At 40.4% G+C, this 27,473-nt stretch overlaps 1 protein-coding gene across 7 annotated transcripts in view; it reads left to right on the forward strand.

The window, feature by feature from the left end:
- NPAS3 (neuronal PAS domain protein 3) overlaps positions 1-27,473 on the forward strand; it is a gene marked incomplete at its 5' end in the record, with an annotated part of 847,295 nt that overhangs the window by 243,501 nt on the left and 576,321 nt on the right. For 4 of the 7 annotated variants that reach the window (XM_084632756.1, XM_084632754.1, XM_084632757.1 and 1 more), the window contains 2 exons: positions 10,331-10,575; positions 10,688-10,738. In XM_084632756.1, the coding sequence (XP_084488882.1) occupies positions 10,331-10,575; positions 10,688-10,738 (296 nt within the window). The remainder of the gene's footprint in view (positions 1-10,330; positions 10,576-10,687; positions 10,739-27,473) is intronic. The other 3 variants (XM_084632755.1, XM_084632758.1, XM_084632760.1) reach the window with 1 other exon arrangement.

A 27,473-nucleotide genomic window follows, 5' to 3' on the forward strand; every position in this document is an offset into this window, starting at 1 on the left:
TGAATTGTATTGAGAATTGGGTTTAAAGGGACAAGGTAAAAATTTATCCAAATTAAAAAACAAAAACAAGGACACCCATATGAAACCAGAGACAAATAACAATGGCTCCAAGATTGTATTTTCAAAATACAAATAGGAGCAGTTGTGTGTAAATATAAACATTCTCCAGTTCTGTTTCAAACACAGGCTTGCAGCACTAAAAATTGAAACTGAAACTGACTTCATTGGTTATCTTGTTCAAACCGAGACAAATGCAGAAAGTAAACAGACAATTAATAATCTGAGGAATTATTAATGTAGGTCAGCATATATGTTTTCTTTGTAACTTTAAAAAAAATGCCATGGTAGTCTGGAAAAATGAAGATTATGTGAGTATGTAGCTTTGAAAGAGACAGATCGCTGTCTACTGTATATGTTTATGTTCATGTGCCTATACATGTAAAAGATGCATAGAATACATGTTGGATGTGATTGAAAGGGTGTATCAGTGTAAGACTGGAATGAGCGCAAGAATACTGAAGTCATGAGTGAGTTATTCAGGATATCCCAAACAAGTATAAATAAAACTTTGATGCTATAACACACCATCATGTATTCTTCATCTGCCATGCTTTATAGATTTTCTACTGTAGAAATGTACATAGTACCCCAATAACATTTTAAAGATGATCTACTGTGCTCCTCCACCTGTAAAACCAGACTCACCATCAGTCCTGCTGCTTAGGCCAGAAAAGGAAAGGAAGATTATAAATAATACATCTTAGAAACCTTTAAATTACCTAAAATAGTTTTGCTCTTGTAGACATAACGTGATATTTTATGACATAATGTGTCAGAATCAACTAGGGCTAGCAGCTGGGTACCTCCCCTTTTTTCTTCAAGAGCCTCTGTCTATTCCCACTTGTGGGATATGGTGCCTCTGATATCAAGTTGAGGAGCTATCTTGAAAACCATAGGTGGTGGGTATCATAGGCTGGGGGAGCCTGTGCCACCCCAAACAGCCTGGCGTGGCCCCACCCACGCCCCAACCCAAGCTCCTTCCTGCAGTTCCTTCCAGGTTCCCGGCATGCTCTTCTGTAGCTCAGACTGGCTGTGTTTGGGGCTGGGGCAGGCTGGCATGCTGCCAGGACTTGGGTGGCTGGCACTGGTGCCAGGGCTCTGCTGCCCGCCCGGCGCTCAGGGCTTTGGGACCGTGCCGCCTGGTGCTCTGGGGCTGGGATTGGGGTTGGAGGCCTGCCTGGAGCTGGGGGCTCTGTGGCCACTCTGATTGGCTGCCCGGAGCTCCGGGGCTGAGGGCACTCGGGTGGCCCCGGGGGGTGGCGGGGTCGCACAAGAGTGTGCTCCTGCAGGGAAGGGGGGGCAGAAAGGAAGGGTAAGGAGTAGTGCCGCAGGCAGAAGGGGAGGGACTGGGTTCTAGCCTTCTCCAACGGTTGGTTCACTGGCTGCCCATGTTGACAACCCTTTGGAGGTCCATGAAAGACTTCGCCTGAGTGTGATGTTATCACCCTACTCTGTATAAGTGAGTGCACTCTTCCATAAATACCAACCATTAGCAGAAAGTGAATGGAATTCACTATAGGGTTTGTGTACATTGTAACGTAAGCCTGGGGTTAGTAGAACTCGGTATAGCAGACTCTGGTTTTGTTAACCTAGGGCTTGACCATCTACACTCATTTGTAACCCCAGGAATTGTTGAACCCTGGTACCAACCTGGGGCTCCAGAATCTACACTGCATTATGTGGATCCAAATCTAACCACCCATATCCCAGATTTGTGGCCACTGTCGCCCCTTTTTGGTGGTGCAATGTGGGAAAACTTGATTGTCCTGAGGACAAAGAAAATCGGCCTGTGGGATTGTGAAATACTTTTGGCAGAATCCCAGAGCACAAGTCCAGTGTGGTTGTGTCTACACAGCAAAGCAATAGAACTTGAACCCTGGGTCCTGGCTTGACTGAGGCTCAGACCTTCCCCTCCCATGAGGTTCTGGGGCCTGAGTTCATGTGAACCCTGGGTTAGTGTGATTTGTGTGTAGATGGAAAAGGGGTTAGGCTTGAGCCTGAATTCAAACCCTGGTCTTATGTTGCAGTGTAGACATACAGTTAGTGTCCTCAAACTAGATCTTCCCTTAGTCTATCTTATTATTGTTATTTTCTTGTAGTTAGTTTGTATAGTGTATGTAGGATAGTATAGCATACATACCCCTTGCCTAGGTGCATTTTTATGCTGAAGATCCTGAGTCCCATAAGGGCTTCAAGAGGTGTGCTTCCAGTCCATCTGTTGTACAGCAGACCGATGCCTGTGTCTGGTGTCTTCTGTGTCTGGCAAGACCCACTCAGTAACTCTATGTATGGTTTGCTATAGCTTCACTCCCTGCACGTTAGGCTCCAGGCTCATCTGGCTTCTCAGTGCCTACAGCCTGATACTCCAACGGGCTGGTTGAAGGTATTGAGACCAGCCTCCCTGCCTAGGTCCTCGATGCAAGACACATTTTGCTGTTCTGGCCTCAACACTGCCTTCTGTCACTGGCTTGAGACCGGAATCTCTTCAGCCTTATAGTAGAAGATAATCTCTTGCCCAGCACCATCTGACAATACCAACAGCAATTAAGTCAAAAGTGGCACTGAAGACCAAACTGACACAGCCTGCTAAGCCCTCAATAGCCTTGGTGATAATGCAGGAAGCTCCCACATCAGCATCTACTTCTTATTGAGTACTGTTACCTTTGGCACCAACTCCAAATCTGTCCTCTACTGCCAGCACTTCTGTCTTGGTTTTACAGATCAGTGAAGATGCCTGTCGTGATAAAAGGGAAAAAAAGAAGCAGCAACACATCTCCTCATAAGATGGGCATAAACTTAAGAAAAACAGGAAGTGCCATCCCTCTGACCCCTGACAACACTCTCACCCTTTCTCTACCCGCCGTTGAAGCTGATATCTTGGCACTGACAGACTGGGATTCTTTACAAGTTTGGATCCTGATAATTTCACTCTCTCCATTCCTGAGTCGGGGTCCACCATTGAGGCTACTAGCTTCCCCATTGCGTGCATTTGCATTGTTTGACTCTATGCCTGTATCGATGTCTTTGGTCTTGATCTAGAAATGCGTTGGGATTCCTTCAGCCTCCTTCAGAGATGAATGAGGATAGACCCACACTTCAACCATGAGACCTCTGTCCTTTTCACTTGTCTCAGATCCAAACATCATGGAAGAATCTCATGCTGGGCTCTCTTTAGCTTGTTATGGGAGGGTGCATACAGGACTTAATGAAAGCCGAGCTGGAGGCTGTGAGACTAGCTCTGGCACAGACCTCAGCACGGCCACCAATCGTTCAGTAAGCTTCATGGTGGTATCTGCAGCACAATAAAAAGTTAAGTACAACAAGACATCTTACTCTGCCCCTTCTGACAGGAAAGGGTGTAACTTGGATGATTATGGGATCAGAGCCTACTTGTCTGGCTCATTAGGCCTTCAGATGGCCAATATCAAGCTGCCATGTCCTGTTTCAGTTGTGCCCTGTTGGATGCCATGAGCCCCATCTTAGATTCCTTGCCTGAGGAGCGGAAGGAAGCAGCCATGGCCTTTGGCACCAAGGGTTGTATGCTCGCTAAGTACTCTCTAAGAACAGCATAGGAGGCCTTGGACACCAGTGCAAGAAAAGTGGCCAGAGGAATGGCTCTTAGAAGGTTCTCTTGGCAGAATATCATAATTCTATATACAATGATGATGCACATATTTTGATAGAACAATGAGTTTCAGCAGATCATGACTAGGGTGCTACCAAATTCAGGTCCATTTTGGTCAATTTCATGGACATAGGATTTTAAAAATTGTAAATTTCATGATTTCAGCTTTTGAAATCTGATGGTGTCGTAATTGTAGGGGTCCTGACCCAAAAAGGAGTTGTGTGTGGGGCAGGGTTGCATCACTGCTACCCTTACTTCTGCACTGCTGCTGGTTGCGGCGCTGCCTTCACAGCTGAGCAGCTGGAGAGCGGTGGCTGCTGGCCAGGAGCCCATCTTTGAAGGCAGAGCCACCAGCAGCAGTGCAGAAATAAGGATGGCATGATATGTTATTGTTGCCTGGGGTTCTTTCAACCCAAAGCTCTTGGTAACTTTTACTCTCTGCAAGGCGGTGTCAGAAAGTAAATCAGGGGAGACATGGGCGTCCGACTGATAGATGGCTGGCACAAACAGGACAACACAAGAGTGCTTTCACTTAAAGCTAAACTTTACTTACTCTCAAGCACTTACACACGACTGCAACAGGTTAGTAAAACACCCCCAACCCTCAATAATTACCGAAGCTGATTGTGTCTCTCTAGTGGCACAGCAGCAGCCCGTCTGCCAGTGGGGAACACAAGATGTATCCAGAGTTAGAGTCCAGTCCCGAAGAGTCCCCCTACCTCAAACTTTTCCCTCTTATTTACGCATTAGTAATAGAATGACATGTCCCTTAAAGAAAAGTTGTTAAGCAAGCAGTTCCAATGGGCAAGCAAGAGGCTCCTTCTGATTATTGATTAACCAGGTGTGGGTTTTTCCAGAATTTGCAGCCTTGAGGCCCCAGTAGACATTCCTGGGGCACATTCTACTCTTCTAAAATGAATGTATCAGCAACTTCAACACAGTTCTTATCAGGAAAGACACAGCATCAAGCTGCCCTTTCTGTGGCACCCAAAACTCCCTCCCCTCCTGCCTTGGTCAAACTGAGACTGCTGAATGGCCAGTTTGCAGCCTGCTGATTTGGCTGCTTTTAGCAATAAGCCATAGTGGTTTCAGGCACTTTACTGGTTTGCCAAAGTCTCCCCATACAGTATTGCCACCCTTACTTCTGTGTTGCTACTGGCAGGGCATTGCCTTCGGAGCTCGGCACCCAACCAACAGCCACCTCTCTCCGGTTGTCCAGCTCTGAAATCAGCACAGAAGTAAGGATGGCAATACCATGACTCCCCTAAAATAACCTTGCGATCCCCCTGCGACTCCCTTTTGGGTCAGGACCCCCAATTTGAGAAACACTGGACTGCCCCGTGAAATCAGCATAGTATAGGGTAAAAGCACACAGAAAACCACATTTCACGGTGGGAGACCAGATTTCACAGTCCATGACACGTTTTTCATGGCTGTGAATTTAGTAGGGCCCTAATCATGACCTTTCATGTGATACCTTGCAAAGCATGGCTTGTATGAAATATTACAGCCATACACTAATGATGCCTTCCTGGAACTCAAATCTTGTTCTAATGAAGCTAATGGGCACTTCTTGTGAGCCTCTGGCACAAGACTCTCTTGCTCTCGACATTTAGAAATAAAAATAGCCTTCCTCATAACAATTACATCTGGTCGGAGGGTCAGTGAGTTTAGTGCTTTGATTGCCACGGTGCCTTATACTGTGATCCACAAGGACAAAGTCACCGTGAAGCCCAATCTCAGCTTCCAGGTGGTCTCAAATTTCCACTTATCTCAATGTGTTTCCCTTCCTTGGTTTTTCCCCATGTCCTATCCCCACCCAAGAGAAACTTGTCACCATAACCTCACTGTAAAGAGGGTGTTCTGTTACCTAGAAAAGACATTTAGAAAATCCAGTAAGTTATTTGTAACATATGGGGAGAATCTATTACTTAACAGAGACTTTATCACTGAATTAGGAGATGTATGGAATATTGCTACATTTTAGCTAGGAAACCAGTACCTGCTGGTTTAGAGACTCATTGCAAAAGAGCCACTGTAGCATCAATGGTATGCCTTAGGCAGGTTCCCCCAGGAGAATGCAAAGCAGCAACTTAGAGTTCTATGCACACTTTCACCAGACACTACCATCATGTTACCATCATGCTCCAATGCCCAGTTTAGGAGGGCCAGTCCATATTTAGCTAAGAACTCCTTTCCCTCCATCCTGGTAGGGAACTAATCTCCCACAAATGAAAATACACAAAGGCCCTCGAAGAAGAAAGAGGTGTTACTTACCAATAACTTCTGTTCTTCAAGAGTTGCCTCTGCATTCATGCTACCTGCCTACCTCCCCTGTGCCTTGGAGTTCTATCTGATATCAGGACTCTTCAGTTAGGCAGGAGGACCTGAAGTGGTTGGGGGATACTGTCCCTTATATACAGTAGGACAATTATATCACTCTGCAACTTGACAGAGGCACCATATCCCAGAGAGATGAATCTCCAAGAGCAACAGTTACTGTTGAATAACCTGTTTTTCCTGAATAGAAAGCTCCCACTTCAACCCCTGTGTGGTTAAAATACTGAACAAAATATTGCCCACCCTACACTTTAAACAAGTAAAATTTCAGAAGAAATGCCCCATTGGAGGGAAAGAAGGAAAACATTCTCGTGCATGTTGTTTTAAAAACAAGATGTTGACTGTTGAAGCTTGTCAGATATCTGGAATGTGAGAAAAAGTCCCAGTGGAAATGGATTAGTGGGCAGAGGGTGAAAGGGTACAACACAATTGACCACATGGGTACCACTCTGAGTTTGTCGTATGGGTCTCTGTAATAATAATAATAATAATTTTAAAAAAAGTATGTGTGGATCCAGTGGTGACAATTGAAAACCTTTTTCTTTTTGTATTTTGATGTCATTCTGTGAAGTCACAGTGCCAGAGATTTAACTTTAAAAAATACTAGATCTTTTCCCCAAATGTGTGCTCATTTTAGTTGTCACTGCTATACATAAGAAAATATGCAAAGGGGGATGATTAATAATATTTATTAAATGCCAGCAATGTGCTCAGTCCTGTACAGGACATTATATAAATATTAAATATGATGGTTCAGTCCTCAGAGTAGCTGAAGGAAAGGAGGTGATTGAAAGGGTGCTCTAAGGAACTCTTCTGCTCCTCTAATTCTGGAGCTGGTGGGACCTGTAATGGCTCTTGACATAATTTAGAGTTTAAGGATTGTTCTAATTTGTGCCAAATTGAGTAGGTCCATAGGGTGGAGCACTTCAGTGTATCTCCTGGAGTATTCCATGCTCCAGTCTCACCTCTCCTCCTCCTCTCTATGAAGTGAGAAAATGAGTAAGCTGAACCTTTATGTCCCTTGAGGATTCCTCTACGTCAGAGTAAAACCTCAGCTTTCTGTCTGCATCGTGGTGCCTTAGCAGGGTAAAGCAACTGGATATGACCAATTATTCAGGGGTTCCACCAAAAAAGCCATTGGGTAAAAGAGGTAGTGGGACTCTTCAGTTGTGCCCGCAGAATAAGCCCTGTCTATGTGATTCACTAAAACTAAACACTACTGAGAATAGGTTGTGCAGCTGTAGAAAATAAGTCTGAGCATGCTTACAGCTCTACTGGACTTCTCAAACTTGGCTTGGGGCTTGAGTATGCCCCTATGCTGTGTTAAACTAGTTGGGCTTGGTTCCTTCTTGGCTGAGAGAGAAAAATAATGGTGGTACATCCCATATGCCATGCTGAAGCAAGACCATGTACATCTAGGCCATTCCTGGCAGCTATTTGTGTAACCTGTTCTCAAAAATGTTCAGTTATGGGGATACCACAAACACCCTTGGAAGCATATACAAGTGCTTAACTATCCAATTTAGAAAGTTGTTCCTCACACTTAACCTAAATCTCCTTTGCTGCAGATTGAGCCAATTACTTCTTGTCCATGCTTCAGTGGACATGGAGAACAATTGGTCATTGTCCTCTTTAGAACAACTGTTAGCATATTTGAAGACTCAGTCTTCCTTTCTCAAGACTAAACATGGACAGTTTTTTTTAACCTTTCCTCATAGGTCAAGTTTTCTAAATCTTTTATTATATTTGTTGATCTCCTCTGGACTCTCTCCAATTTGTCCATGTTTCCTAAAGTGTGGCGCCCAGAATTGGACACAGTACTCCTGCTGAGGCCTCACCAGTACGAAGCACAGTGGGGACAATTACCTCCTGTATCTTACATATGATGCTGTTGTTAAAACACCCCCAAATATTAACCTTTGTTGCAACTGCATCATATTGCTGACCTCATATTCAATTTGTGATCCGCTGTAACCCCCAAATCCAGAATGACCACCTAGCCAGTTATTCCCCATTTTTTATTTGTGCAGTTGAGTTTGCTTTCCTAAGTGAAGTATTTTGCACTTGTCTTTATTGAACTTCATCTTTTTGATTTCAGACCAATTCTCCAGTTTATCAAGGTAATTTTGAATTCTAACCCTGTCCTCCAAAATGCTTGTAACTCCTTCCAGTGCCACAAATTTTATAAGCATATTCTCCATTCCACTTTCCAGGTCATTAATAAAAATGTTATAAATAATACTGGACCCAAGACAGATCCTTTCAGTTCCCCAATAGATGTGTCCTTCCAGTTTGACAATAAATCATTGATAACTACTCTTTGTGTACAGTGTTTAAGTGGTTATGAACCCACCTTATAGTAATTACATTTAGACCACATTTCCCTTGTTTACTTATGAGACTGTCATGTGGGACTGTGGTAAAAACTTTACTTAAATCAAGATATATCACTTCTGCAGCTTCCCTCCCCAACCCCATCCACTGGGCCAGTAATCTTCTCAAAGGGCATGGCTACACTGGAAACTTCAAAGCACCGTCATGGGTGCGCTCCAGCGGCAGTGCTTTGAAGTGCGCTCGCTCGCGAGCCCTGGGAAAGAGCTTTCCCGGAGCTCCTGGCAATCCACCTCCACGAGGGGATTAGCTCCGAGCGCTGGGAGCCTCTTTACACTAGCGCTTTAAAGCACTCTGACTTGCTGCGCTCAGGGGCGTGATTTTTCTCACCCCTGAGCCAGGAAGTTAGAGCGCTATAAAATGTAAGTTTAGCCAAGCCCAAAGATTCAAATTAGTTTGGAAATAGAAAGAAATAGCCATATCTTTATTAAACAAACAAGAATGTAAACAAATGAAGGAAGGCAATGAACATAGTCTTTCCAGCAAAGGGGAGTTGTAATGGCTCAGCCCAAGCATAAGCCACACGTGGTACTGAATGGCAGACACCAAGGTCATAACCAAAGTCTGGGTACTTATTCAGAAATACTATCCGGCTTACCCAGGCATGTACCACAAGCCATGTTCCACCTCCACAGAGATGGTTAGAGCCACTACTGAGAGGCTCCAGGCAGTCTCCGCCAGTGGGTCTCTTCGTCAGAGCTGCATATTGAACCAGGGGCAGTGGAACTGGTAGGGCAGAGGGGCGCAAAGTAAACATTGTGGGGACTGAATTATGTTTCTGCCTCCATATCCATGCTTTGGTCCCAGCTCAGCTGTACTTCCCCTCTGACACCACCTTATACCACCCAGTTCCAGTTACTGCCTCCTCATTGGCTGATGGTTTGGGAGTTGAGAGATAATCAGGTTCTGGGCAGGCACTTCTCCAGCAGTGTGTGGGGACAGGGCACACCTACACCAATCAGGAGGTAGCAACTGTATAATCACATGGGGGGCAGAGGCAAGAGCAGGACCTGGAGGTGCAGGAGCAGCCACTGCAGTGCCCATGATTGGGCTGAAAAGAAGAAGTCAGGGTGATCTCTCCCCCTTCTATTCCTCGACACCCACCCATTCATGTTGTTCTTCCTCTGCCTCTACGTTGCATCCCACATTTATGGGAGATAGATACCCCTTCTTTCCTACTGTGCCGGCCAGAGCTGCTGAATAAATTTATCTTCTGCAAAGACCATGTCCGCACCAAAGTTGCAACATAACAAACTTGAGCTAGTGGAAACCTAAATAGGATTCTAGCTTCATCTGAACAAAAAGAAAATGCAGTGGCTAGTCAACATAACAATAACATACAGTAAGCAATTAAATGGCAATACAAATATCCCAAGGATAAGGGACAACTGCTTGGCTAAGACATCTCCCAAAACACATGGATGGTGGGAGGATAATGTGAGTGGCCTTTTGCTCTTCCCCCAGTTTCTCATAATGAGGCTTAATAAGAGGGCTTCTTAGAGCCAGAGATATGACCTTTGGTAGAACTTGACACAAAGCTGGACTCTGATTGGTCCAGGATAGATAAGGAGCCCTTTTAATCCATCCAGGGAAACCCCTGGCAAATCCAGCTGCCCTGTGAATGGGTGAGACTGGTTGATGGTCAGGGTGGTCAGGCTTAAAGGATGACAGAACTGAATTAAGAATGATTACTTAACTTGCTTGCTACTACTGAAAGGTAAACACCATCATTAGCATTCAAATATTTAAAGAGTACAGTATTGTTGAATTCTATCCTGAAAATTGCATATCTGTACATGTCAGCATTTGGAAAATGTTGGTAATTTGTATAGGAATTCATCATTGAAAGCAAGTGGGTTAAATGTGACAGAACACTAATACTGATGAATGTCCTCCTTTGTTGTTTTGTTTCAGTTTACAAGCCTTGCGAAAGGAAAAGTCCCGAGATGCTGCTCGCTCTCGCCGGGGAAAGGAAAATTTTGAATTCTACGAGTTGGCAAAGTTGTTGCCGCTCCCTGCAGCCATTACAAGTCAGCTTGACAAGGCATCCATCATCCGACTTACAATTAGCTATCTGAAAATGAGGGACTTTGCTAATCAGGGGGATCCTCCATGGAACTTGAGAATGGAAGGACCTCCACCCAACACATCAGTAAAAGGTATGAAAATAGCATATTGTTTAGTATGGATTGTGGCAGCCTGTAGTAATATCTAAATTGAAATTTTTACCATCATCCTTTCTTCTTTCCCTGCATATCAAATCCTTTAAAGGGATACAAATGTGGAAATCTGAGGTCTGCATGAGAAAGACACCATGTGAAGGTGAAATAAACCTCTTATTCTATTTATATTTTATTTTAAAACAAACTTGTCAGTATAACTATGATAGCAGTAAGGTTTCTGGGAGATGGAGATTAAATGATTTGTTGTAAAGTGATTTGCAGTTATTGTGTTTTTTTTATTTTCATACTGTACAAAAAGATGATTTTGGGTGGAGCATGGTAACATTTCTTGGCTTGGGGTCATTAATTGTATGGTATATTAAAAACTGAATTCAGGTTAACAGTAAATTCAAGCACTTCAAATTTTGTCAGTCACCAAAATGAAGACCTGAATTTCATTTATTTTCTTATTGTTATAGTCATAAAATATTTTGACCTCTGAGCTAACGTAATTAGAAATTTAGCCAAAATGGACCTAGTTTCAAATGTGAGCATCTAAACTGTGTGTTCAAATGAGCAGTTAGATAAATAAAATGGGTATTTCTGACTTGTGTACCCATTGGAGCACCCAAGCCCAGGGGCTGTTAGCCTTATTTTAGAACCCATATATGAAAATCGGTCTTGTACAGTATTTCAGGTGATGAGTATAATCTTTTAAGACTGACATTTTTAGTGTCATCTTTAAATCCTACCTTTTCTCAGGCAGATAAGTGTGATCTCCCTTTCTGTTATTAATGTAACAATTTTTAATGAAGTTAGAGATACTGAAAGCCTTTAAAAATGTGGTTGTCAGATCTCTGGTCTGCCTTTGGCAGAACAGAATTTCATTCTGTTTTATTTTGGCCATTAATTTTTACATTTTAGGTTGAGCACAATATCATTAACCCTTCGTTTTCTACCTGTTGTTGTTAGTTATACACTTGAAACACTGGACTGGACTATATGGTATAAGGCTGTATCTCGTTGGAGGCATCAGAAGTGGCCACCTCTAAGGGACAGATAGGAATCTCTGACTTTGTAGATCAGCACTTGACAGCTGGCTGTACATTGGTATTAGTATTGGCTATGTAGGCAGCTTTCAAATGCCCTTCTTGCTAGAAGAAAGAATATTAGGTGAAAAATGTCATAATTTTAGACTGGAAGGAGATAGACAGGGAGGGCAAAAAACAATGTACTTTCAGACTAATGATCTAGGGATCATACATGTTTGTCCCTATTCATATATGTCAATTTATACCATCTGCCATGTAATATTTTTCCTGAAAGAATGGAAATGACATCATTCAAAGTGTAAGAATATGACTAGTTATCATGAGCTACAGCTCACTTCATCAGATGCATTCAGTGGAAAATACAGTGGAGAGATTCATATTCATAGAGAACATGAAACAATGGGTGTTACCATACACACTGTAACAAGAGTGATCAGGTAAGGTGAGCTATTACCAGCAGGAGAGCTGGGGGGAGGGGACCTTTCATAGTGATAATCAAGGTGGGCCATTTCCAGCAGTTGACAAGAACATTTGAGGAACCGGGGGCGGGGGGGGAATAAACATGGGGAAATAGTTTTACTTTGTGTAATGACCCATCCACTCCCAGTCTTTATTCAAGCCTAAGTAAATTGTATCCGATTTGCAAATTAATTCCAATTCAGCAGTCTATCGCTGCAGTCTGTTTTTGAAGTTTTTTTGTTGAAGAATTGCCACTTTTAGGTCTGTAATCGAGTGACCAAAGAGATTGAAGTGTTCTCCGACTGGTTTTTGAATGTTATAATTCTTGACGTCTGATTTGTGTCCATTTATTCTTTTACGTAGAGACTGTCCAGTTTGACCAATATGTACATGGCAGAGGGGCATTGCTGGCACATGATGGCATATATCACATTGGTAGATGTGCAGGTGAAGGAGCCTCTGATAGTTAGGCTGATGTGATTAGATGGTGTCCCCTGAATAGATATGTGGACACAGTTGGCAACGGGCTTTGGCTCTTCTGTGGTACAGAATGTCTGATTTCTGCAGGTCTCTGGGTCATGGTTTAAAAAATCTTGTGTAAGTTTTCATAGTATCCACTCTCCTTTTTCAGTGTCACATTTATTTTTATTCCAAAACAGATTTGAACACTGGTCACTGTCAGACAGGAACATATTTAAATATAAGCACTCTGACTCAGGTTCACCCATGCTTCTGCCTACAAAAAAGCAGAATGAAATATTTTAATGCTGTGTCTCCACCCAATTGGAGGCTCTACTGCTGCAATTTTAGAAGAAGTAATCCTTTTTTTTTAAGTGGAAGTTCACTATTACTAAGTAGGATTTTATTTTACACATTGCAGTGCCTTGAAATAATGTGGAGCTTTCACTCTACTTCACTGTACTAGTAAATGGTGTTTCATTATGTGTGAATTCATTATAAGCAGGTTCAACTGTACATTGCATGTATATTTTATTACTTCACTAGTTCTCCTTGAACATAAACCTGTTACGCATTCCGATCAAACATTCATGAAATTACATCAAAAGAAATTCATTTTCATTTATTAAGGTCTTTTTCTACTGCCCTTGAAGAAGTTCATATGGATAAACAAGCTCACATAAATAGCCTGCAGCATCGTATGAAGTGTGGTTCATAATCCTACAATAAAATGCAAGACATTGTACTTTGTGCGTCCCCAAGCAATTTCTTGAATAGACCCTAAAGGCGTTTGGAAAATTATATAAGAAGTACTTACACTGTGTAGGCAGCTGCTTTTTTTCCCCCTTCAAATGTGATGGTCTGTTCATGATAATAATTAAATTTCAAAGCTTAGTTTTAAATTTGTCCTCAACTACATACAGCAATTTAATCATTTTAATTTACTGTTTCAGAAAGGTCCTTTACTCTGCCCTGTATTCATCACAGCTTTTCTTAAAAGTCTATAAAGGCTGATGAGTTTGTTTTCTTATGCTCATTTTGTATAGATTATTCCAAGTTGCAGTTGCAAAAAGAACGCTTAGGTGATGTTGTGTAATATTTCCAGAGTCAATTACTTCATGGAAATGATACATTAAGCAATTGGAAAGTAACAGATAGTTTTCTCCATTATTTTAGAAATATCTGTATTGTTATAATACAGATCAAGTCTACAATGAACATTATGCATTATTCAAGAAATGACCAGCCGTTCTCAGCAGTGTTTCAGCTAAATAACTGATGATTGTAACCTTTAAAGAAATTTCATTGCGGTAACTATTGGTAAATCACTTCTCCATTCACAGTAATCTTTGTTTAGAGACTATCTAGAAACCATTATATCTTTTATTAATCTTAAAAGCAATAGCCACTGATTTGACATTTGCTGAAACTAGATAAATTTTCTGTCTTTCTAATATAGGAAATTTCAGTCAGGTTTTTTTGGCCTGTTGTTTAAGACATTGTTACTTGGGAATATTAGCCATGGTAAGCAATAATTTATATGTTTTGCAGTAGTTGACTTTAAATATTAAAATTCTTAAAATCTGGAGGAATGTATTAATGACAGGCAATAAATATATACACAAATATATAAAATAAAACGTCTATAGACAATCGAAATAAAAGAATAAGCAAGATACTTGTATATACAGTATATACTGAGCCATATAGTATTTAGGGCAAAATAATACTGTCTTTACTTTAACCCCAATATTCAGTGGATGTCTGTTCATGAGTAAAACAGAGCAACTGCTAGCAAATTGCTCAGTATCACAAATGTATATTCTAACCGTTTTGATCTATCTGTAGGAGGGGTTACACATCTCTTTTTCCATAACATGTGGTCAGTGTTTAACCAATAACTGGGGCCTTATTGGGGACTATACTGAAATTATTTTGTGTATTCTGGCTGCCAAACACACAACAGGCTTTCGTGATGTTTTCGTGACATAAAGTTATAACAATCATCTTGCTGTCTTGGGATAGCATTTTATGAATCACATTTATATTTCTACTGAAAGACAAAATGCCCAATGGGTTGTCTGAAAAATTACTCCAAGATTCTGGATGTTTCCCTCAAATGTAGCCAACAGTATCACAAATATATGAAAGACCACGTAACTTGTGTGTGCAACTCTCCAAGAAGTTTTATTTGTTGTCATTGAGAATTTTTTTTAAAAGTGCATCAGGGAATGCAACATTTTGTGGTGTGTAAAATGTGTTTTGTTGAATTAAAATCATGTTGCATATCTGGGTTTTTTTTTGGCAAATTTTCTGCCATATCAGTGCTATTCTTGTAGTATTTCACAGCCAAATAAATTATGGATGTTAACTCTTCCACTTGAACAGCATGCCTGTCACTTGCCAGTATGTGGAAACCCCTTTCTGATACTTTTGAAAAAAAACCAAACCACTTTTGTTCTTTTCACTTGCACATGCTATTCACAAAGTATAATAAACACCCATTTTTGTTACCCTTAACACTGGCCAGTTCCCAAGATGACATCAAATTATCCATTAGATAGAAATCAGACTTCGTTCATGCTGGGTGTTGCTTTTTATCTTTGGAGATTCAAGTGCATGCATAAGGCCAGGTGTACAATTTCCTTTTGAATAGCATGACATATAGGAACTGGACTGTATAGCACAAGTTTTTGACACATCTGTCTTTTTATGAAACAGAATTAATTATGGGATTAGCCCGGATCTCAGATGGTGAAGAATTGGTTGCAGGTTTTTGAACTAGAATATTTACATTTTGATATATACTTTTACAAACAGAAGCAACCTATCTATTACCATTAGACAAGGTGAACGAATAATTCTAGCTGAGGTGTGAAATGGCCTTCAGGTAAACTGTTTTCAAATGATAGTAACTGAATCAGTGGTATGATGCATGAAAAATGGCACTTTAGCTTGACTACACCTCCTTTTGGCATTCCTCAGTCTGAAACAGGATAATCTTACTGATCTGTGACCTGGAGTTAAGAATATTTGGCAGTTTGGAACAAACTCACATGTCATCATCTAAGTGTTTCAGCCCAAAACAGACCTCCTGAGTCACTTTTCAGTGACAAGCCATGTATGGTGGTAAAATGTAGCCTGTAATAATGAATTCATTATTACTTAATTTCTACAGTCCTGAAAAAATCAGGACAATACATTAGTAAGAGCAAAGAATGATTGTTTTTCCTAACTTGGTGTAAAATTTTAATGCTCTGCCATACTTTTCTCTCATTTCTATATGTGATACACTTTTTTTTTATCTGAATACAAGTTGTAATACAAGGCTACTCATGATAGTCAAATTGAACAGGTATCTAAATAGTTGCCAGATAGGAGTCATAATGTGGAAATGGGACATCCAATGGTCAAATTTAGGTCTATTGGGACAGATAAAAGTCTGTGCCTTTATTTTTCAGATACACTTTTTTGACGCAAAACTGTCTCTCTCTTGTTCAGACCACTGTGCTGAAATTTTAAAAAAAAAGCACCTCTCAGCATGAAAAAAGTAAAAAAATATGTTGAAATTTACTTAGACATCTTGTCAAATTAGGGAACTCTGGGATGAGCAATATAAATCCAGTATACGCCAGTGACTGTTTTTGAATTCTTTTGAGAGAAAGCAAAAACTAATAAACAAGTAAACTGAAAAAAATGGTAATTGTTATCCAAAATGTCACAAGGTGTACCTATGTTTTGATTAAAGTACCCTTTTCTTACTATTTTTATATTAGATAATTGTAAATTTTTCCATAGAGGAAAACAAATTGTCTCCTTTCTGAAGTCTTTTTGGAAGACTTTCTCAACCCATTTAAAAGTGAATTTATGGTAATAAAATATATTACCTCATACACTTTTGTCTCTCTTTATGGATCTCGAAAGACAATGAGTTAACAGTCCTAGAGACTGAAGTATTTTTTCCGCCAAACAGAGGAGAAGAAGGCAGTAAAAACTTCCCCACACCATACACCAGTGTCTCTTTGCTCTTACTGCATAAGGATTGAGACTCAACTTTCTCCCAGTGCTTAAGGTGTGGCACCTAGTCTTCAATTTTATGCTTATGAAGGATATTTCAGATGAAAACATAAAACCCACAATGCAGCTGATTCTGAGGTATTGTTATAGAAGGGGAATTTTTTTTGTGAATGGATCCCCCTCAGTGTATTTTTCTTTTAACTTTGTGCTGTTCAGGAGGAGAATTGAAAGCCAATGTAAATTCTATTCTACCAAGCTTCTAGGTGCTTTTCTTATGCATGTATGCAAGAGCCTGATTTTCATTTACACTAGGGTCACTTCATATGGCTCTGACAGTGTTAAAAAGTGCTTTAGTATAAGTGTAACTGTTATTCATGCCCAGTTAAAAACCTGTTTAAATGGGAGCATACAGACCACCGAATCAAACCAGGGAACAGGATGAATTATATTTTAAAGACCAGTCTGTGATATGTGGGAAGACAAACTGTGTTATTATGGAGAACTTCAGTTTGGCAGATGTATGTTGGAAGTATCATGCTCCAGTAGAAAAATATCGTTACAGTTTCTAAAAATTATAGATGATGATTTTCTAACATAAAAGTTATTGTATCAAACATGAAGAAACTATATGGGACCTCATTACGATGGATAAACATAAATTGACCACTGAACTGGAAGTTGGTGGTTGTCTAGGGACCAGAGCCAATAACCCAGTTACATTCAATATGGGCAAACCAATTCCAACCAGTAAAATATGTATTTGTTTCTTCAAAAGGGCTAATTTCCCAAAGCTGAGAATAATTGAGTGAAGGTAATTAGGAGGAAAAATTTAGGCAGAAAAATGTGAAAGAAAGTGGAAGTTCTTTAAGAAGAGCTCAATAGGTACCAAAAAGCCATAATTCCAAAATCAACAAAGAGGAGAACTTTAGTTAAACCCCGTCCTGCTTTAGTGGTTCTGTTTAGCTTCTCAAAAAGCAGAATAAGAAGTGACTTGATTACAGTGTAAAAGTGCTTTCACTGGGAGATCATACCAGGTACTAATGGGCTCTTTAATCTCGCAGAGAAAGGCACAATAAGAACCAATGGCTAGAAGCTGCAGCCAGAGAAATTCAAATTAGAAAATAGGTGCAATTTTTTATCAGCGAGGATCATTAACAATTGGAACAAATTACCCAGAGGAGAGGCAGATACTCTATCTCTTGATGTCTTCAAATCAAGACTGGTTGCCTTTTTGGACTACATGCATTAGCTATAAAAATATGTACTTTGGTCTAAGATAGCTTATTGAGTTCAATACAGGGGTAACTGGGTGAAAGTTAATGGCCTGTCGTATAAAGGAGATCAGACTAGATGATCTAATCCCTTCTAGCCTTAGCTTTTATGGGCATGTCTACATTGCTATAAAACCCCTGCAGTGCAATGTTGCAGTTCTTGGGTCAGCTGACTCAATTTGCAGGGCTCTGGCTGTGGGGCTAAAAATTGCAGTATAGATATTTGGGCTTGGGCTAGAGCCTGAGCTCTGAGACCCTCCCTCTTCTGACTTTCAGAGCCTGGCTCCAGTGGCCTTGGAACAGTTTTATAGTGGGGGTGCTCAGAGCCATTGAACAAAACTGTAAACTCTGTATATGTTGGAAACCACTTCAAGCCAGGGGATGAGGCCGCACTCCCAGCACCCCTGCCAGTCTCCAGCCTGAGCCTGAAAGTCTACACTACAGTTTTATAGCCTGGACCCTGAGAGCCCGAATCATGGCTGCTCTATGGGTCTTTTATCACAGTGTAGCTGTACCCTACGAACCTAATGAGGCATTAGTGTAACTGAGAATTAGGCCCATAAGTATCTAAAACAGTTTCTGATACTCAGTAAGGGCCAGATTACTCCTGGCTCTTATGTGGGTGAAGAAAGTGGGTAAGGATCAGGGGAAAGGGAGCTGAAGGAGCCTTCCAGGCAGAATTGTGGCCCCTGCACATTAGGGAGAGCAGGTACTTCTCTCTCCTTGCTCCCCTGTGTGTACAGAGACATATGGACAAGTCTATGACTCTTCTACCCCTACACATTGGTCAGCTTCTGGAAGTAAGTTGCAACCTGCAAGAGGATGTATTGGTGGTCATGCTACCTCTGCATGTCTGGGAGAAGAATGTCTCCGATTATTCTACCTTGGTGTGGTTTCACAATGCCCCTCTTATGATACAATGTTGTCCAAATTATTTGTCTCAATATCCAGTTACAATGATTTTCATAGACAATGTCTATGAATCCAATTTTAAATTCAATTTATCCATTTTACTTTTTTCCTCTTAATTTAAGGCTTCCTCTTTTTCTTACGTTGTGGGAGTTACCCTTCTCTATACCATTGATATTATATAACTTAATCATATTCCCTCTTTTCATTTCAGACTTTCATGTCCTTTTTCTGTTTCTGCTGTGGATCTTTAATGTGAGGCAACCCAAACTGACAGCACCATAGGAACATACCATTATTTCTGTAATAGGATAAATATGTGAGGAGGTAGTTCTGTTTCCATGTCCTTTTGGTCTTTGGGCTCCCTGCTGAGATTGACAATGGGGGTGTCAGTTAGGATGATTTTGGTGCTGTGGATATATGTTCACTAGGAAATGAGCTAAAATCACAAACACATTTTCCATAAGCTGCTGAACAGTCAGTCGCTGGTAATGATTTTTGATCAGCCGTGTGTGTGTAACACTGCCCCAAGAGATGAAGGATCTCCCTTACATTATCACCTTCCTGATCCTTCCAGTCCCCTCCTAGTTGAAACCATAGAATGATGCTAAATTTACATGTCCTCCTTTATTTGAATCACTAACTCTATCCGTCACTTGTGCAGAGACAGAAAATGTCTACTGCAGCTGATAACATACTAATGTTATTGCAAACATATAGTCAATCCAGTGTCAATATTTTAAGAGTTAAATGTTGCTAAACCATAATCTTACAACTAAAGAGTTACAGTTAATCAGAATAGCCAAACGGCCCTTATATACAAGAATAAGGAAATAGAAAATGTGACTGTGTATTGTAGGTCGTCTTTATTACTGCCAGCCCTTATTGTGCTCATCTCTGTTCTACTGCAGCTACAATTCATCTTCCTTCTTCTCTTATTGTGATATGACCAACCAATCACAACTTTAACTTCTTCATGGTCTTTCTAAAGTCCTTTACTGCAGTTTATTCTGTTTACCCATGGATTTGTATTTTGACCTCTCACTATCACATCTGCTATGCATAGTTTTTTCCTCTGTTATTCAGTCCTTAGCCTTTACTCCATCTTCTTTTTTGAGTGCTAGTGTTTTTTTTCTATATGTCACAGCTGGAACTTTTGAATTCTCAATGCAGCCTTGATGGTAAAAACCAAGTGGCGAAGAATTTTAAAAATTAAAAAGAAAAAGAAGAGTAGAAAGAAGGAAATAACTACACTTTAATAAAATAAGAGCTGCTCCTGAATCTTAGCTTCAGCTCCTTCAACATCTGAACCAATATTTTAATAATTTTAGCTCATCCATTCATGTCTCATTGTCACTTTTCACTCATGAGATAAATATCTACTGTCACAATTTCAACACAGAGGAGATAGATACCAGTACCTGCAATCCATAGTTGAGAACGTTGTCAAAGATGCAATAGTGGCTGAGTAGGTATTGACAACTGCATAGGCTCCAGCCTTGGAGAAGATGCGTAAATAAGTCAGGAGGAATGTTCAGATTAAATTAAAGTTAATGTCTTTGGTTTATATGATGTTATATCATGTTCAAGGAGAACTTCCTATTGATTCCAAAAAGAAGTTCTGCTTAAATGTCAGTGGCGCAATATGACCCCTTTTTCTTTTCCTAATCCTTTTAATAAAATGTTTTCACATGATTTACTATTAGTTTTTCCACATTATGTGAACTTTTTTCTTTTTAAAAACATTAACATCTCAAATTATGTATTTGTTGCCTGTTCTATGTAATATTTTAAAATAATGGACAGGAAGGAATTTGTCAATTAAGGGGTTCAAAAAGTCCTGTGTCCCAAAGATGCTTGTTCTGCTTTTTTGCTTTTTAGTAACCTGAAATGGAACAAAAGTAAATCACTGTTGCATTGTTTTCACATGTAAAGTGAAAAAAATAGGTTGGTATCTGTAAGCTGCCATATTTGAGGAAAAGAATTGAACTTTAACCTTTGCTCGTTTCATTCATTCTCACCTTTTCTAAGCAGGGCAAAAGCTTTTTCTAATACTACCACTCATATGATGAACAGATGCTCAATAAAGGCTGATTCCCGCAACACTCATGTGATAAGCCCTGTTTACGTCACTGGGATGATTTATATGAGTAAGGGCATGTCTTCACTAGCAATGTTAAAGTGCTGCTCCGGCAGCACTTTAACGTGGCTTTGTAGTTGTGGCACCAGTGCTGGGAGAGCTCCAAAAAAACTACCTCCATGAGGGGAATAGCGACCAGTGCTGTCTACACTGCCACTTGACAGCGCTGAAACTTGCAGCACTCAGGGGGCTGTATTTTCACACCCCTGAGCGAGAAAGTTGCAATGCTATAAAGTGGCAGTGTAGACAAGGCCTAAGAGTTCTGGGACGAGATGATTGTGTGTGCCATTCTCGTACCCTGGTCCCAATTCAGCCGTGCATTTAAGCACATGCTTAAATTCCATTTAAGTCAATGAGATTTAAGTATGTGTTTAAAGCAGAGAAGCATTTTTATGAGAAAAATTGACACCTGATTTTGTATTTCCTGTATTCTATGATTGAAACTGTATATTTATTATAATAATCAGAAGTGGCTATCTAGATATTTGGAACAAGTACTAGTCTAACCGTCTAACCCTGGCAATGAAGTGTGAAACATATGGATTTATTAGTAATTCTCGTTCTCGTCTAATTATTATATTGGATACCTGTGGTCAAAAGGAAAGAGTAGGATGATCAAGTTAAACCTAGATATTTCAAAGACCTACATATGAATATATATATATAACCATGGTTTGACCACAATATTAACATAGCTTAATTTCTGCTAATATTTCACTGTGAAGCTGGGGGAAGGAAACTGAGTTTCCACCAAATTCCTGTGCTCTTGTGGTCTCCCATTTCAATCTGGGATATAAAATAAAAAACTGACTATGGATTCATTGTGTTCTCATTCTGTATTTAAGTCCTTCCCAGGACATTACAGAGATCAGTAAAGACTGTTGTCATTAGCTTTCTGTAATTAAAGAACACCCCTCATAAATGACTTTATAATTTAGATTTACCAAGATTCGTATAAAACTCAGATTACCATCATTTCTCTTTCTGGGTGAGGAAAAAGAGACAAATCATTCATAAATTACTTAACCCTCATTGTTCCACAGTCTTACTCGTACTCAGGAGTATACATTAGAAAGCCCTTGTCTTATTTTTGATGGATGAGCATGCCTGCCTTTATGAGTCACTCTTACTGTTAGTTGAATGCTTCTACAGGGGCATAGGCAACTTGTCACTTCTGGTTCCATTTGTATCTAACGAAAACTATGGCTTTTCGTCCCTATGGGTTGGTGTCACATGAATGTGCAAAATTGCATGCCACATTTCATCATCTGGGAAAATACTAAAGGCTGTATTCATCATCATTAGAAGGATCATGAGTATATATTATTGTTAATTTTTTATAAATACAGGCAATTCCCATCTATTAAAAGGTGAAAGTAGAAGACTTCTAGCAATCTTTATAGGAAGCCATTACACTCACTTAAAGAATTAGCAAAAATTATGAAATGTTGGTTTTAAGATAAATATGAAATTCCCAGGAGTATCAGTACCACTCTTCATTATCTGTTTTCTTTCAAATGTGAATCGCTATGAATGCCATCTGTCGATCATCCTTCTGATGAAGCCAAACTATGCTGACATATCTAATGGAGAAACTAAGGCATATATAGGTTTAGGTTTCCAAAGAGCTCAGTATCACAATTGGGGCCAAATTTCAGAAGATCTCCACTCCTATTCAGGCAACAAAAATCAGTGGATACATTTTTAAAAGTGTTCAGCAGTTTGGATGCGTAACTTTTTTAGTAGTCTGATCTTGTGTCCCAGTGGCAGCTGCTAGGTGCCTCGCTCTTTTCAAAAATTGGTTGAGAGTGACACGCCCAATATCACACAACAGATCTGTGAGAGAACTGATAATAGCACCCTAATCCCATGACTTCAAGTCCTGTGCTTAGCAAGAAGACTGCCTTAACAGGACTACTGCATTTAGACAGCATTTCATTATGACATTTTATGTGTTTCTTTTATGAAGAGATCAGATTTTTTGGAATGCCATTTGCGTTAACAGAGAGACAAGGTGGGTGAGGTGGACCTGAAGAAGAGCTCTGTGTAGCTCAAAAGTCTCTCTCTTTCACCAACAGCAGCTGGTCCAATAAAAGATATTACCTCACCAACCTTGTCTCTCCAATGTCCAGGGACCAACATGGCTGCAACTACACTGCAAACAACAATTCAGATTAACACTCTGAATAGATAATGAGATTATCAAGTGAAGGAAATATTGCTAAATCCATTTTATAATAAACTCCCTGTTATATTAGCTTGAATAAGTTTATAAAAAATTAAAATCTGTCTACTTGTTATTAAAGGTTTTATAGGCCAAGGCCAGTGTTTTAAGTATCATTGCAAAAATGCAGTGTCAATAGACGTTACACTGTCTAAATATCAACAAAAAGTCACAAGGAAATAAGACCAGATGTGTTGTGTGATGAGGTCCAAATGTAATTTCAAGTCCAAGGGCCAGCCACTCTAAGAAGGCATCTCCCTTCTTTTTGTTGACAAATTTAAAATACATTTAACTGTCCTTTTTTGTAGATGAAAAAAATGCTGTTTTTAGTTGTTTTTCTGTAGGCTAGAGCAGTGTCCCATTCCTGTTCATTTGGTTCTTTAATCTTTATCCATCCCATCTCCTTTTTAAATCTTACCTTTTATTTCTCGCTTGTGTATTACTTAGTTCCTTCTCTGTTTTTTACTCCTTAGTTGAGTCTTTTTGTTTGTTCTTCCCATCCTCTTCATTGGCATTTATGCCTCTTTCTCTGCCTTTTTTACTCTTCTTGTTCTTTTGCCACATTGAGGTGTTCTGAGGACTTAAAAGTGACATTTTCTTTGGTAAATTTTACTTAACAGTCTCTGGGTATATTCAGCAAAAAGGAACTGAAAGGAGCAGTGACAAAGTTTTGCTGTTTCAATCTGTTTCTCATACAGCCAGTTGAGTAAATATATGGACCAAGTTGTATAATTTATTAGGCCACATATATAGATTCTTAGGTTTTTAAAGCCAAGAGGGACCATCCTGACCATCTAGTCTGACCTGCTGCATAACAAAGGCCATAAAACCTCAACCAGTAATTGCTACCTCAAGCCAATAACTTCTGTTTGAACTATAGCTTATCCTTTAGAAATAGATCTAGTCTTGATTTAAGGAATTTAAGTGGTGGAGAATCAACTAAGTCCCTAGGCAAGTTGTTCCAGTAGTTAATTACCCTCTCTGTGGAAAAAAAAAAAGTGCCATATTTGTAGTCAGAATTTGTTAAGCTTCAGCTTCCAAACATTGGATTCTGTTATGCCTTTTTTCTGCTAGATTAAGGAGTTGTCTACTGTCAGAAATCTCTTCCCCGTGTAGGTATCGTGAGCCTCTTAACCTTCTCTTCAATAAACTAAATAAATTGAGCTTCTTCTTAATCTCTCAATGTAAGGATTAATTTCCAGAACTCTAATCATTCTTGTAGTTCTTTTCTGAAACCTTTCCAGTTTTTCTGCATTTCTTTTTGAAGAATGGGTACTCAGTGGTTCTGGAACATTTTTAGTAGTGGGGGGTGCTGAAAGCCAGCCCCCTACCTCCCCCCGCTGAGGCTGAGAGCAGGGCTGTCTCTCTGGGAGGAGGGGACCCGGATTGGAGTAAGGGGGCCGAGGCCACAGCTGCGGGTGGGTGTGGGGCCAGGAGCGGAGTCCTGGGCAGTGGCCAGCAGCTGGGACCCCACATGCAGGACCAAGAGCAGGGGCCTGGTGCAGGAACCCGGACTTGGGGCCAGTGGCCGGGGAGTGGGGCCAGCAGCCGGGACCCGAGCCCCAGCTGAGGTGAGGAGTTGGGGAGCAGAGTGCAGGTAGAGGGCCAGGCCAGGGCATAGGCGTGGGAAGCACCCCCAGGTTTTCACTCGGAGTCAGAGTCTGGGGAGCGTGACACGTGGCATGGGAGCCATGCATAAAACCTGGGGGTGCTGCAGCACCCCCCGCACCCCTACTTCTTGTGACTATGTAGGCACTACAACTGAAAACAATATGCTTACAATGTTCTCGTTAATGCTGTATACAGAGGTAATAGATTCCTACTCAATATTTCCCCGCTTATACTTACTCATCCCAGGGACATTAGAGGGTGTTTTTTCTGAATTAAGTTGTTGGGAGTAAGAATAATTTCCTCCATCTTAATTGTTCTAGATTCCCTCTGCTGACAAAGGTTGGACAAAGGTAGAAGATAATGCAGTCGAGTAACATATGCATCTTGTGGGTTACACTGTTACCTGTGTATTATTTAAGGAAAAACAACATTACTTTAATTGGCATGACCATGGTAGCAAACACTGTGCCAGGTAGTTTACATTTGCAGATTTGGGCCCTTAGATTGTAAACTCTATCTGCTTCTGTAAAACATTAAGCATGCCTATAGTGCTATGTAAATAATAAATGGCAACATGTTGGCTTATTTACAAAATTCCATAATAAAATAATACTTACTTGTACAGACAGGTAGGATGACAACCAATGTCTATCCAGGCTTATCCTGATTTTTAGGGCTCCCTCTCCTGTTTCTCCAATTTAATTCCTGTCTCATTCAGAACAGCATACAGGTATGCAATTTCAATATCTTTGACTGGCTGAGATTTTGTCTCTAGTCCAGATAAGCCAAAAGCCCCCCGCCCCCCCGCTCCCCCAAAAAATCTGCTAATTTGAGCCCTCATATTAGTGATTTCCTGTGGGCATCTTAAGCAGGGTTTTTTGTTCTCACAGAGGGAGACCCTCACTACATTAGTGGAGTGAGGCAGTGGTAGAAACAATGTCTGGAGTGTAGCAGGCAAAACTAGATGCTCAGTTTGCTAAGAGGGGAGAGACCCTTACCCACTATGGGAGAGAATCTACTAGAGACAGAGTTCGAGAAATAATAGATAAGGGACCTTATTAATCAATCTTCATCCCCTCAAAAGTTTTCGTTTGCCTGTGAAGTACTTCGGTGAATCAGTGAGTTTTCCGCAGCTGCTAAATCTAACGAGGTTTTGGAGGAAAAAATCTGAACTCAACCAACTTTTACTTGTTGAGCAACAGCCAAGAGGCCTAAGCCCTGTTCTTCAGGAAGAAGTCACTTCTTCACACTTAGGAGGTTCCCTCCCAAATATAAACTTAGTTCCAGTTTTTTGGGAATGGTGATAACTTTCTTTTGTTTGTATTCCTAAAACTAAATTTTACTTTTCATTCCTTAAGCAGGTGGAAAGGTTTCAGCCTGTCAACCCTTTCCCTCTGTGGACTTGCTTTTGGAGAAAGATCTCACGCTACTTTTTTTATCCATTTGGAAAGCCGTCTCCTAGGTCCTTTCCCCTAGTTTACTCAGGATTTCTTCTCAATTTCTTTGTTTTTTTTCCTTTCATTTTCCATACAGTGATCTTTTCCCTGGTCAGGAGAAGCTTTTTACTACACCTCTTGTTCTTACGTCTGAGAATTGGGATCATAGGCCCAAGACAAACAGAGATTTTAGGTTAACTCTAATTTTTTCTGTCCTACAGAAAGAGACGGCAGACGATTAGACCTTCTTTTGGTTGGATCTGAAGTATATGAACCAGTTAATAAAACCAGTTAATAAAACCTGATATTTCTCTGATCCACTCTGCTAGTGGTAGGGCTGTGTTGATCGTAGCCACAATCTTCCATCAAGGGCGTTCTGCATCAGTGACACTGGCAGGCCAGTTGCCAGCTCATGCCAAAGCCCAGGCAAATTCACTTGTGTGTTAGTATAGATTGAAGTGATTGTTAAATGTATAAGAGTGTATGTGGTGTTTAAACTTCATGACAATGAATGGGACGTTATATGCATTGTTTTCACTCTTCTGTATCCTGTTACAATGCAATAGCAAACATTTACATTGTATATAGCCCTGTAACTAAATAACCCATCAGATGAGAAAGAAGCCTTGTGTAGTGCAAAATGAAGAACTTTTGCAGGAAAATACTAGTTCTTGCAACATTTGAAGGCAAGTGGTCATGGTGTGTGATGTTCATAGATCAAAGACTCTAAATGCACTTCTATCTCTCCACCAATTAAAGAAAGAGCCCACCAGGATGGTGACCCTGTCATCTTATTTTCTGTGAGAAGAAGCTATAAGTATAGATTTAGGGAAAGACCTTGCATCTCTGGACTGTTTGGATTCTAACAGGGCAGAACAACTGAATGAGAAGACAGAGATCCCGAGAGTTATTCTGGGTAGCCCTGAGCAACTTTTGGGAAACCGGTAGATTACTACATCTCTGTTACCATTTGGAATTATAGACTTGTGACTCAACTGTACACATCTTTTACCTGCTTTAACCTCTCAATAACTACCATTTTTTTCTTAGCTAACAAACGTTTAGTTAGTTAACTCTAGAATTGTCTACCAGCATTGTCTTTGGTGTGAGATCTAGGATGCAACTTGATCTAGGTGAGTGACTGATCTCTTGGGTCTGGGAATAACCTGGAATATTTATAATTTTTGGTGTAAGTGACCCTTTATGACATAGTCCAGCGTGCCTGGGTCACAAGATAGACTGGAGTGTCTAAGGGGACTGTTTGTAGCTGCATTATAAGAGTATTGTAGTACTTTGGGAGTTCACATGTGGTACTGT

Source organism: Lepidochelys olivacea, assembly GCF_965140295.1.
Source record: "Lepidochelys olivacea isolate rLepOli2 genome assembly, chromosome: 6".
Taxonomy (NCBI): domain Eukaryota; kingdom Metazoa; phylum Chordata; order Testudines; family Cheloniidae; genus Lepidochelys; species Lepidochelys olivacea.